This window comes from Perissodus microlepis, chromosome 15 (genome assembly GCF_051167445.1).
Source record: "Perissodus microlepis isolate ML-2025 ecotype Zambia chromosome 15, ASM5116744v1, whole genome shotgun sequence".
Lineage (NCBI taxonomy): Eukaryota > Metazoa > Chordata > Actinopteri > Cichliformes > Cichlidae > Perissodus > Perissodus microlepis.
In genome coordinates, this window is record NC_140475.1 from 17,108,354 (window position 1) to 17,122,457 (window position 14,104).

General features: G+C 40.9%; 1 protein-coding gene across 1 annotated transcript; it reads left to right on the forward strand.

Annotated features, from left to right (window-relative positions):
• Positions 1 to 13,942, forward strand: heca (HECA ribonucleoprotein granule regulator). Its single transcript, XM_084953279.1, has 5 exons — positions 1 to 446; positions 3,923 to 4,985; positions 6,636 to 6,802; positions 10,759 to 10,913; positions 13,425 to 13,942. The coding sequence occupies exons 1-5, from the start codon at positions 308 to 310 to the stop codon at positions 13,587 to 13,589; spliced, it is 1,689 nt and encodes a 562-aa protein (XP_084809405.1). The 5' UTR covers positions 1 to 307; the 3' UTR covers positions 13,590 to 13,942.
• The last annotated feature ends 162 nt before the right edge of the window (positions 13,943 to 14,104 follow it).

Genomic DNA, 14,104 nt, shown 5'->3' on the forward strand with positions numbered 1-14,104 from the left:
ACTAGGGGGCGGGGTCCCGTGACGTCAGGGGGTGGAAGAGAACAGCAGAGCAGGAATCAAAACAAGAGACGGACACGCCTTCGCTCCTAAAGGTTATACCAGCTTATTTCTTAGACCTGCTGCACTAAATTCAACCCGCCGTGCAAGAAGAGGCCCAAAAGCATCACCACAAAGAGAAAAGCCCGCATTAAAAACAAAGCACTGCAAGGGTCCACTGCTGAAATGGAGTCCACAGAAATGTCAGACAGCGCTGACAGGAGCCGTTGATAGAGGTCGAAAATAACACTTGACACTCGAATCCTGTAAAATGCCCAACCAGAAGAGCAGCAAGGGAAAGAAAAGCAAACGCACGAACAGTAGCGGAGATGAGCAGGAAAATGGAGCCTGTGCGGCTGCAACAGGAGGCGCGGCCGCGGCGGCTGCACCCAGGAGCGAGCGCTCAAGTGGTAAGAGAGGAAACGGACGCAGATGTAGTGAAGTTTGGTGATGCTGCCTTCCTGCCAGGGGGGAAGCCCTGTCTGTCTGTCTGTCTGCACGACTGTGACATACGTTCACTGCAACGGTGCAAATGTCTCGATCCCCCCCATCCACTTGTTCCTTGCAGCTCAAGCCCAAACTTCGTTTAAAATGTGCGGCAGTACGGTTCCGTGAATAGTGGCAAACATGGGCCACATTTGTCGAGCACGATTTCAGGCCTTGCATAATTGTAGCTGTTGGAGTAGCTATTGCTCAACTGCGCTTAAATCGTGGTTGGGAAACTGATTTTCTATTATTTTTTAAAGGTCATTCGGGGTTTGTGTGGGCACAGGACGATTGCCGAGCAGCAGGCAAAGCAGTTGAAATATTGCTGAAGTAGTAGGTGTTACTTATTGTGTCGGATTTAAGGCGAACTTGACAGCGGCTGTTGGTGTTTCTTAAGTCGATTGTGGTCGTAGTTTGTTATTGGCTTCAGAGGTGGATGATGGGAGAGATACGAAATCGTGAAATTTATGAATGGAGTTCGGCTCCTAGGAACTCCTCTAGGAATATAAGGGATTATCGCCCGTGAATGTGACGCGCAGCGCCGTCAAAAGTGGCCATAAGAGGTGTTAACGACACAGCGCGACCCTTCTTTTATTTCTTTGTCTGCACGTGCACGTCAATGATCGCGGGCTCTCTCGCAGGCCTCAGCTGTCTTTTCCTGACGGGCACCTTGTCCACAACAGTTTTTCGGTTGTGGCCTTCCTCCTCCAGGGTAATACTGACAGCTCACCGCTTGTGTGCGCACTCAAGTTCAAATGCAGCCCACACGGACGTGGAGCTGCTGGAGGCGCGTGCATTCATACAAACTGTACAGATTAAACAAAGCTTGAGACTGGAAACCACTTCACAGCAAACCTCATCTTAACTGTCAGGTATTGCTAGTGCAGCATTACACATCCAGTGACAACAGATTGTTCTTATGGTGTTGTAAGACTAAGTAAAGCCCTGCTTTGACTTTTTTAAAAGGGAAAGCAAAGCACAAATCGGGATTTTTACCGTGTAACTCATCAGAGAAACCTAACGTATATACTGTACATGTAGTTAGTAATTACACTTATTTTTTTTTTTTAGTTCAGAGTGTAAAGTGCATGTTTGCAAAACCAGAAGGTAGGCGGTTCCAAGAGGGGGTTTGGGCCTTTTAACAAAAAATTACCTTTTTGCTATCATCTATCTTTTGCAGCAGGTTTCCCCAGATGTGGATTAAGCCTGTTCCTGCACTAAAAAAGAAAATTCATTGAAGACCTTCACTGAAATAGGTTTATAGTCTAGGACTAGGTTTATGGTATGAAAGACGCCTTTAACTGGAAGTTACAAAATCTCTGCAAAGCTCTTGTTCTGCAGATGCTGAAGCCTGAACACACTTGTAGACACCAGAGTGATACACGGTGTTAAAAGTGGATTGTTTTCTGTTGTGTGGTGAGTTAGAAAGTGAAGAAGAAGAAGAAAGCCCTGCAATTGTACCGGAAAAGGAAGGAGGAAACTACCCCCCCCCCCCACCCCCCACCCCCACCACGCACACCCACAGTGTATTATCATGAGCTACTCCTCTCATAGAGACCGTGTGGCCACATTTTGTTTGATTCACATCCAGATTTGAGAATTGGCATCCTGTGAATAGAGCTGCTCACAGGATGGCCTACTTGAATTTCATAAATAGATGCAGATGAGGCAGCAAGGACACCGAAAGCACCCGTTTAACATTTTCACCCCATGTTGTGTCTGTTTGCGATGAAGCTTAGGATGGAGAATCGGAGGGAAAATGTCACCCAAAATGCATTTGTGCTGAAGACATGAATAAATTGTTGCCTTTAGTATTTCAGCTGCACATAATGGTTGATTAAAATAAAATAAATAATAATAATAAAAATCCCAAAGTGGTGTATTCAGTTTGTGTGAAAGAAAACCCCACAACTCTCTTCAGTTTCTAAAAATTCGAGACACCGAAAAAGCTTTTAAGAAGCTGAAAGCGTCATAAGTGCAGTTTATGAAGGTAAAATTAGCTTCTAGGGTTTGCTGTTGTTTTGTTTACTTAATTTGAAGACTTCCTCTTAGGCTCTTGTGCAGTAAATGAATAGTAAAAGTTACCACTGGATTAAACAATGCTGTAGTTTAATGGTTAACTTGTAATTAGAATTTTCTCTGGAGGACAAAAGGTGCCAAACTAAAATAATTGAATTATTTGAAAAATTAAATGGGAAACCGAATAAGCTGGAGAGTCAAAGTGAAGGTAAATAAGGAGAAAATTAAAAGAGCAAAAATACTATGTCACATTCTATAATATAAATAATGCCTACACATATATTAATTCAGTAAATAGCAAATCAGAATGTTTATTAATACTTTTATTCATTTATCTTTAACTTTAGCTATTTCCAGTCTTCATATTTTAGTTTTATTTTATGTATTTTACATTAACAAATTTATTGTTTGCAGTACTTGAGGTTTATTAGAAGAGTTAAAGAAATAAAATAGGCTGTAGACAGAAAAGAGCAAAATCACCCTAATTTTGATTGGCTCAGTTACATTTGTTGTCAAATATCTGATAGGCGTAGATCAATGTCGTCATATATCAATCTTCAAAATAACATTTGAAGATTGGCTTGAGAGGCGAGCCTGAGATGGTTTGCAGAAGAGGGATAGTGAGCATACTGGACAAAGGATGTTGAATGTGGAGCTGCCAGGTAGGAGAAAAATAGGATTAATTGATGTAGCGAAGAAGGACATGCAGAAGGTTGGTGTGATAGAAGAAGATGCTTGAGAAAAGGGGAGCTGGAGGAAGATGATCCGGTGCGGTGACCCTCAAAATGAGCAAAAAAAGATGTTCACATTTGGCTTCTTTCTTTGCAAAATAGAGGTTAAACCTGCATTTGTGGATGGCATGATGAACTGTATCCCTGAATAATGATTTCTGGGGTAGTTCCTGAGCCAATGCAGAAACATGGTTGTTTTTAGCAAAGATTACGGTCATCAAATATTGATTTTCAGCCTCGTCTCTTCTACAAATTCTCTGTATCTTTTGAAAATACTCAGTACTGTACATTATGAGATGTTCACACTTGTCACAGTTTTATGTTGAGGAACATTCTGAAATTGTTCCAGACACAGTAGACACACTGATGTGCAGAGTGGTGAACATCTGTCCATCTTTTACTTCTGAGAAACTCTCAAAGATGCTCTTTTTATACCCAGTCTTGTTACTGTCCTGTTGTGTTCCTCCAGGGGTTTCTCTTTGGTACTTTCCCCACCTTTTGTTGTCTCAGTTTAAACCTTTGATATGTTTTGTATGCTTTGTTGTGAATAAGATATGGGTTTATCTACATTGTACACAGCTTTTAAACTTCTTATGAATTTGAGTTATAAATAAATTCTTTTCCCTCCTCTCTTCTCTATGTTCATTCAGAGGCCCAGTGTGCAACCCCTCTCGGCTGCAGCCTGAGCCGTGCCATTGATCTGGAGAAGGACGACTGCCAGAGGGTTGTTTGCAACAGCGAGCTCTGCCCTTATGGCAACTGGATGCATCTACAGTGTTTCTACGAGTGGGAGAGCTCCATCCTTGTCCAGTTCAACTGCATCGGCCGTGCGCGGTCCTGGAATGAGAAGCAATGCCGACAAAACATGTGGACCAAGAAAGGCTACGACCTAGCCTTCAGGTTCTGCTCCTGCCGCTGTGGCCAGGGTCACCTGAAGAAGGACACTGACTGGTACCAGGTGAAACGCATGCAGGATGAGCGTAAGAAGAAATCGTCGGAAAGGAGCTCAGGCAGGACTGGAGCCAGTGGAGGGGCTTCAGGGTCCGGGGATGGGTTTTTTGAGGAGCCCAAGAAAAGCAAACCACTTGGAGGGGCTGTAGGAGGAGCCAAACTAGCTAATAGGGCCTCTAGTCAGGAGATGCCTCGTAGACAATCAGTTGATCGACAGAACTCCACAGAGAGAGGTGGAGCAGCAGGAGGAGGGGGATATGCAATAGGAGGGCCTTTACCTTTGGGGCCTCCTCAGAAATCTCCATGTGACTCCCCGGGACAGTCTCCTCCTACTGGCTTCACCTTCTCCCCCACTGCTGCTCTCGGATCGGGAGGTGGGGGAACAGGTATGCGGGGTTCCCGTCAGCTGGGAGAGTTCTTCAAATCAGCCGTCCACATGGACGCACAGAGGAAACACCTGTTGGTCGGGGGATCTCTTGGTCGGAGCGGAGGCTGCTCCCTGGGAGCCTCTGGCGGTGCAGCTGGTGCTCCTCACTTAGATGCAGGGTCTGTCCTGCCGCTACAGCTATCCTTTACCCTCCCGCTTCATCACCGGCTCACCTCTGGCAGTGTGGGTGATGGTAGCCACCCTCACCCGGTGCAGTTCCTGAGGAGGCTGGACCTCTCGGAACTCCTCACCCACATCCCGCGCCACAAGCTCAACACCTACCACGTCCGCATGGAAGATGATGCCCAGGCAGGCCAGGGAGAGGAGCTGCGCAGGTAGGGCTTTTGGGAAATTAAGTCTTAAAAAAGGCTTAAAAAATGGCACAATAACGAAACTATTTCTTGCAACATTTCTTAAACACTAAACTTGTGACAGAGTGAACACACGGTGAAAGTGATAAATCTGAAATGTTTATTTTGCATGCAAATTTTGAAACTTTAAACATATTTTTTAATGAAAATGCTAAATAAAACTCAGAACTTTTAAACCTACCAGATGTGCCCATGCAATGCACGTGATTCACTGTCAGACAGGCCAGGTCCTATATTCATGTGCTTAGTACAGGTAAAGAATGAGCAGGCTGCACACAGAGCAGGTTGTCACATTCACAGCTGCTTGTGGCACATGTGGTTTTAATATATTGTAACTGCAGCATTTTGCAGTTATAACATCATATAACCACACAGCGGTTAAAGTTGCAATATAATTACAGCATTTTCACAGCACTCATTCATGTATACATTTACATGCAGTACTGTGTAAAAGTCTTAAACCACCTCTTATCCTTAGATAAGACCTAATCCTTTTCAGAGAAAGGCTTTTGTTTGTTTGTTCATTAAGCTTAATACTGAACTATGACTTGTTCAAATTTAAAATAGGCATCTAGCCCAGTGACCCAGTTGTGTCTACACACAATAGACGATTTAGGAAACACAAAATTTTTAAATTATATCTTTGTTACTAGCAGACTGTCATAAAAATGCATGATTTGTTCCAATTTATTTATTTGAATCTATAAAAAAAATTCTAAGATAGCGCAGCTTGATAGGCATAAAGTATTACTTTTGTACAACAAACAGCTATTAGCTGAAAACTTGGCATATCACAGCATGGTGTGAAGTGTGTGCCTAAAAATATTGAGGAAAATGGACAAGTGGAGGTCAAAAAAAGAAGTGACAGGCCTAAAAACGTGGATATCTGAAATGATCTCAAAGGAATGGTGGCTGTCAAGAAGCCATTCTTAGGGAAGGAAAACACAGAGAAGGCTGAGGTACTTCACAAGAGTGATGAATACAAATTTGAATTTGTATGCACTGAAGACATCAGGACGAAGGTGAAACACTGTGTCTACAGCCATCTGGAAAAACCAAGTGGTGGTGAGGATCTTGTTAAAAGCGATGGAAATATAAATGCTGAATAGTTGTATCAGATTTTGATCTACCATCTGGATCCATCATCCTGAAAGTGTCTGATTGGCGACAGCTTGATAGAATTGTACAAACTCTGTTGAAATACATATTTATGTTTGCACATCTTTCACTAAATCACTTTGTGTATTTCCAATCTTCCTAACAAAATATAAAGAAACGAGCGGTGGCCAGAGACTTTTGCACAGTTCATCGTTCATATTCAGAAAAAAAAGCTTCTTAAAATGGATCTATGATATGGTTTTCTTTCCTCATATATGGTTCCTCTATTATAATTCTGTACCTCCTGTAAACAGAGTGGCTTATCACTGTTTTTAGCAGAATTTTGACTGCATGCACTGATTAAAACAAAGAAATGATTGTTGATTTAGGTCACGAGATGCAGTGCCACAATCATTTCTGCTGATATCCTACATAGAAGAACATGCCTGTCTCTGCCTGAACTTTCAGTGCAAGTGATTTGATGATGGTTCTTCTTACCGTGTCGCCACACTGTAGGTTCATCCTGTCAGCTCTCAGTGCGAGCCAGAGAAACGTGGTCAACTGTGCACTGTGCCACCGGGCGCTGCCTGTATTTGAGCAGTTTCCTTTGGTGGATGGGACGCTGTTCCTCAGCCCTTCGCGCCATGATGAGATTGAGTACGATGTGCCGTGCCACCTTCAAGGTCAGACATGGTTTTAACTGCATGGAATGAGGCCTGTGCTTAATTTGTGGAGGTAAATATTCATGCATGTAAGAGTCTGAGATGTATTATTTGAGTTTTCTGAAATTTCTCTCAGCATTGAGTGGTCTGATTTTGAACAGCAATCTGTCAGAACTTCTGCTTTTTCAGTGGTCGTCACGGTTGCTAACCATCAATTAATCAAGTGTATTTACAATGCCTGGCTAGAAGATAGACAGAAGATTAAAATAGCGGAAGTAGAGGACCTCGCAAGATTTGTTTCATCAGCTTATTTTGCCTTTAATGTATAGCGCCAGGAGAGTTGAGAAAGGGGGGAATGACATCAGATTTGGTGAGGATATACAGCCTGTGTACTGTACATGGGGCAGGGAGAATAGGGAAAAATGTATAACAGAGGCTTCTAACCTCACCCATTTTCTATCAGATTTTTATTTAGTGGTGCAAATTGAATGAAACCTTTAAGTTTACACATACCTTATTGTGATTAAGCTTCTGACTTGGGCAGTCGAACTCAAAAGTGAGCAAACAAATGTAATAAAGTCGTAATACATCGCGCAATCAGAATATTTAAAGTAAAAAAAGATATTTAAACCTTTAAAGGAAATGAAACTGATCTGTGAATCATCTTGTTGTGTTCTCTGTATTTGGTTGTACTACGTTTTCAAACTGATGAGAATAAGTTCTTCATTTGTTTTTGTGTATTTGCATGTTTTTCTAAGTGGCAGCGAACTGAGATCTCAGGGTCACCGCCTTGTTAAGACTACCGCAGAGTACGACAACAGGACTGCCGCTAATCATGAAAAATGTATATTCTCAGTGGTTATAAATAAATTATTAGTGCATCATGATGCTCAATTATACATTCCTGCTCCTTTAAAGTGTTTTCAAACTGTGTTTTCCTTATATAAAGAGAAATTGATCCATCAGTAAGCCCAATATTCACTGTGTGAATAGACATGAAAGGTTTTCTGCTGGCTTCTGCACAGTCCTACATGAATGTGAATCAGCGTGAAGCTTCTTTGATGTGCTGGCCTCCAAGCTTTGATATGTATGTCCTTGATATGCATCAGTATGAAAGGCTTATTTATTCCATTTTTGCTGCTTTTTGTCAGGCAGAATTTAAATGTTGGTGAAGGAGTAGCTTAATTTGTGTCCAACAGATGTGAAAAAAAAAGAGTTCAGTTAAATTATACTGGCCATGATACTTTTCTATATTTGAGCTAAAAACAGAAGAAGTAAGTAAGAACCCCCCAGAAAACATAATCATAACTCAGGCTTGAACTGTGTGGCAAAAACATGAAGAAGAAGCACTCAGAGAGTTCAAGCCTCCGCTAAGACAGCTCACTCTCTGGGCTGTATTTACCTTTAAGGGAATAGTGCAGTAAAAATGACATAAGGGCAGAGTGACAGGTGTTTACTTTGAGTACGCAAACATTATGTAGGAGTAGGTAATGGATATTGATTTGTAAATGTTAAGCGAATAACTTGAGCTCATTATATAATATTGTATTTCTACAGTATATTTCTAACTTACTGACTTTAAGATGTAACACTTTTTGGGGTCATTTTAAGAGGAAGGAAGTTGTCAAACATAAAAGTCAGGTCAGAGGTCAAATGTGACATGACATTTGGATGAAAACTATAATGTGATATTTAAAATCTATGCCAGTATGATTTTCTAAATGTTTGCCATTACAAGTATAGTCTTGTATAGATACAAGACATTTTATGAAGTCCAAAATAACACAATAATTAGAATCCCCATATATCATCCCCTACAGTATATGTCTTTATATCGTCAGTACAAACAATAAAAGTAAAAAATTGTTTTAAATAGCTTTGTGCAGCATTATTATTCCTTTGGCCTTCAGAACAATCCACTGACCTTGAAGAAGAGGTCAGAGGTCAAATGTAACATTATATTTGAATTCTTTTTATGGTACTTTTTTATATGTTGACAATACACTTCTGATTTTTTGACAAATTTTCACCAATAAATCATTAAGTTAACCCTGAAGACCTCAGTGGATGGAAGTTCAATTTGAATGTATTGTTAACATGACCCCACTCTACACCAGTCCAAGGGTTTTTTTTAGAATTAATTGAAAACTTTTTGAGCTATCATCATATCACAAATGCTGCAAAAAAAAAAAAATAGCCTCCTTGGTGGCGGTAATAAAATGACTCTGTATAATGCAGTGGAGTGGAAAAACACCAGAGCAAGAAAAAGAATAATATTAAGCATTCATGAAGCAACGTAAAGGTCTGTATACAGGGAGTGCAGAATTATTAGGCAAATGAGTATTTTGTCCACATCATCCTCTTCATGCATGTTGTCTTACTCCAAGCTGTATAGACTCGAAAGCCTACTACCAATTAAGCATATTAGGTGATGTGCATCGCTGTAATGAGAAGGGGTGTGGTCTAATGACATCAACACCCTATATCAGGTGTGCATAATTATTAGGCAAATTCCTTTCCTTTGGCAAAATGAGTCAAAAGAAGGACTTGACAGGCTCAGAAAAGTCAAAAATAGTGAGATATCTTGCAGAGGGATGCAGCAGCCTCAAAATTGCAAAGCTTCTGAAGCGTGATCATCGAACAATCAAGCGTTTCATTCAAAATAGTCAACAGGGTCGCAAGAAGCGTGTGGAAAAACCAAGGCGCAAAATAACTGCCCATGAACTGAGAAAAGTCAAGCGTGCAGCTGCCAAGATGCCACTTGCCACCAGTTTGGCCATATTTCAGAGCTGCAACATCACTGGAGTGCCCAAAAGCACAAGGTGTGCAATACTCAGAGACATGGCCAAGGTAAGAAAGGCTGAAAGACGACCACCACTGAACAAGACACACAAGCTGAAACGTCAAGACTGGGCCAAGAAATATCTCAAGACTGATTTTTCTAAGGTTTTATGGACTGATGAAATGAGAGTGAGTCTTGATGGGCCAGATGGATGGGCCCGTGGCTGGATTGGTAAAGGGCAGAGAGTTCCAGTCCGACTCAGACGCCAGCAAGGTGGAGGTGGAGTACTGGTTTGGGCTGGTATCATCAAAGATGAGCTTGTGGGGCCTTTTCGGGTTGAGGATGGAGTCAAGCTCAACTCCCAGTCCTACTGCCAGTTTCTGGAAGACACCTTCTTCAAGCAGTGGTACAGGAAGAAGTCTGCATCCTTCAAGAAAAACATGATTTTCATGCAGGACAATGCTCCATCACACGCGTCCAAGTACTCCACAGCGTGGCTGGCAAGAAAGGGTATAAAAGAAGAAAAACTAATGACATGGCCACCTTGTTCACCTGATCTGAACCCCATTGAGAACCTGTGGTCCATCATCAAATGTGAGATTTACAAGGAGGGAAAACAGTACACCTCTCTGAACAGTGTCTGGGAGGCTGTGGTTGCTGCTGCACGCAATGTTGATGGTGAACAGATCAAAACACTGACAGAATCCATGGATGGCAGGCTTTTGAGTGTCCTTGCAAAGAAAGGTGGCTATATTGGTCGCTGATTTGTCTTTGTTTTGTTTTTGAATGTCAGAAATGTATATTTGTGAATGTGGAGATGTTATATTGGTTTCACTGGTTAAAATAAATAATTGAAATGGGTACATATTTGTTTTTTGTTAAGTTGCCTAATAATTATGCACAGTAATAGTCACCTGCACACACAGATATCCCCCTAAAATAGCTAAAACTAAAAACAAACTACAAACTACTTCCAAAAACATTCAGCTTTGATATTAATGAGTTTTTTGGGTTCATTGAGAACATGGTTGTTGTTCAATAATAAAATTATTCCTCAAAAATACAACTTGCCTAATAATTCTGCACTCCCTGTATACTGCAGGGATGTGACAGTGGACTTTTGAGGAGGGTTTTTGTTTTATTTTATTTTATTTTTTTATGTATGATTAATTATTCCTTTTGGTTCTTTCAACAGGCCGGCTGATGCACCTCTACGCCATCTGTGTGGACTGTCTAGAGGGCGTCCACAAGATTGTCTGCATCAAGTGCAAGTCACGCTGGGATGGGAGCTGGCACCAGCTGGGCACCATGTATACCTACGACATACTGGCTGCTTCACCGTGTTGCCAGGTAGAAACACTGAGGGGCATAGAAGAGCATGCTACTGAAATAAATAGAAAAGAAGAAGAAGAAGAACAGTAATATGACAGACAAAAGAGATAAGAGCAAAAACCAAAGACCTTCCCCGTATTAGTAATTTCTGACAACAAATAGGTACAGTGACATGATGCTTTATCTCTGCTGGGTGTGTAAGCAGGTGTTTGCCAAGGTTATCAATTTATGAGGTGATAACAATTCAGTGTTGTGTTTACAGCTTTCTCCTCTGCCACTTTGAGCCAAAAAGTTAATTAAAAAAGCTCTAAACCAAATCTAGAGATTAAACAGCTGCAGCTCCCACAAAGCTGTGACCATGTTACTTGCAGATGCCAACATTTGCTCATGGACACCAGCATCAGTAATCACTGAAGTTAAATGATTCAATACCAATTTAAAAAGTCAGACAATGTATAACTCATTTTCTGAACTACTGACTCCACGTTGTTAATATAAAGTTTTGTTTGTCTGACTTGAAATTGGATTATTAAATCTTCCTTTCTGGGGTTAAATAATCTCAATAGAAGCTCCGCTTACCTGCTTTTTAGTGGAAATGGATTGTTTTTGGCTTTGCAAATTCAAATTTTATTGAACATACCTCCCAATGATAACCATGTTTTTGCAAAAATAAAAAAACCTTGAAAAACACTGTTCTAAACTATTATGCACAATAGAGTTTCAAAACATTTTATTGGTTGTAAAGAACTGAAAATGGTCATTTGTTGAATTTGCAGCATTAGGAGGTCACATTTACTAAAAACCAAAAGCTATTTCTATCAAAAACAAAAGTCCTTTTTTGATATAACCTTCACAAGTCCTGCATCCATTGAACTTGTGAGTTTTTGGAGAGTTCCTGCTTGAATTTCTTTGCAAGATGTCAGAATAGCCTCCCACAGCTGCTGTTTTGATGTGAACTGCCTCCCACCCTCATAGATCTTTTGCTTGAGGATGGTCCAGAGGTTCTCAATAGGGTTGAGGTCAGGGGAGGATGGGGGCCACAGCATGAATTTCTCTCCTTTTATGCCCAGAGCAGCCAGTGCCACAAAGGTATTTGTTGCAGGATGAGATTGTGCATTGTGCAACTCTACATACCAGTATTTTGCAGAGGTCATTTTCACACCTTTGGGCATCCTAAAGGGGGCTACCAGCTCTCTCCCCATGATTCCTAACCTTAACCCAGGGTTGCACGACACCCATTAGTTTGGAAGACTGTTTGAAAATGAATCTTGATGTATTTCTGCTTGTGGGAGATGGCATTTTAACAGCTGCTCTCTTAATCTGATGAATTTGTCTGGCAGAAACCTTCCTCATTAACCTGTCTGTGCTGTGAATCAGCCACAAAATTCTTCACAGTACAATAATCTCGCTTAAGTTTTTGTGTCGTATTGAATGTATTCATACCTTGTCCAAGGCATTCTACTATTTGACACTTTTCTGCAGCAGAGAAATCCTTTTTTCCCCATGTTGCATGGAACCTGTGGTATGCTTAATAATTTGGAACATCCTTTTTAGCTAGTTTTCCTTTAATTGAGCTTGCCTGGCAACCTAATTATGAAAGCTGTCTGAGATTCATATCAGTGAATCAGTGAAGAGCCCTGAGACACAATACCATCCACAAGTTCAACTGAAAACAACAAACTGGATGGTTGCATAATTTGGAATATGGTGTATAATATTTTTATTGCATTACCTGCATCTACAAAGTATCTACCAAATAGCAAAAAAAACACAGCATTTGTTAGCTAATTGTAGCGCTTAATTTGTTACTTAATTTGTTACCAATTCATAGCAACAGCTATCCCAAGGCTCTAGAAATGTTAAGGCAATTTTAAACCCCAAAAGTTGGACGATCTCCTACAACCAAGAACTTGGCAACATAGGAAACGAAAAACTCCCTTTTTAACAGAAAGAACCCTGCTGCAGAACCAAGATCAGGGAGCTACAGCCATCCGCTGCAAACTATTGGAGCATGAGGCGAAATAAAAAGGTGAAAAACAGGAGCGTAGAGAGACCGTGAATGACAAAATACAAAACACAAACTACAGGAGAGAGTAGACTGACGTTAATGTCATGAAATAGTGGCATGTAAACACATGGGGAAGAGAAATGCTCATTGCATCATGGAAAGTCCCCTAGCAGCCAGTTTGAGCCTGTCCTAACTATAACCTTTATCAAAAAGGTGTTTGTCTCCTGAATCCACTGGAAGCTGGTTCCATGGAAGAAGAGCCTAATAGCTAGATAACCTACGCTAGTCTAAAAATAGTGATTGTATTATAGTAGTAAAAGTGCATCCAGTCTGTTATCCAGTTTCACTGTCACTTTTTGCATCTAAAGACCCATTTAAAGCAGCTTGGACCCTTGAATTAACATGATTTTGTCACACTTAGATCCCAGGGAGTCACGAGTGAACCTCCATGCTGATATCTTGCCTTTTTCCAGCCTCAGTTGAGCCTCTTGTTTGCTGACCTGTGTCCTGTATGTCCTCAGGCCCGTCTCAACTGTAAGCACTGCGGGAAACCGGTGGTGGACGTTCGAGTCGGGATGCAGTATTTCTCCGAGTACAGCAACGTCCAGCAGTGCCCCCACTGCGGCAACCTGGACTATCACTTTGTTAAACCTTTCTCCTCCTACAAAGTTCTTGAGGCTTATTGACAAATGTTGCTCTTGCATGCTAGTTGAGCTGCTTTTTGTTTGTTTGTTTTTTTCTAACACAATCTAGGAAAGATTTTATTTTTTGGGGCCTTAAGGAGGCTTTTAAGTTCTCTCTCTTTTGATTTCACGATTTCAGTTTTTTTTTAATGTATAGGAAATGTATGATTCTAGTTAGAGAAAAGTTCCATGGCAGTATCTCTGCGGTTAGAGATAAGTGTTGATGAAAGTGTTGCACTGACATTTAAGTCAAGCAAACACATTTATCCGTGACGAGTGAATGTATCTGTATGCCAAATTTACTTTTATTTTTTACCAAAAACAATCTTGAATAAAGCTGAGAGAGATAGACACTGGTGCTGGTTTGGTGTGCTCCTCTTTGTTAAAGCAGCTTTTGATAAGAATATGTTCTATCTTGATTAAAAACGTCACTTCCTTTAAGGAGATGTGAAAACAGCTCCCTCATCATGCTCATCATTAGGCAGGTAGAAGTTGTTTAAATGTGGAAAAGGGAAAAA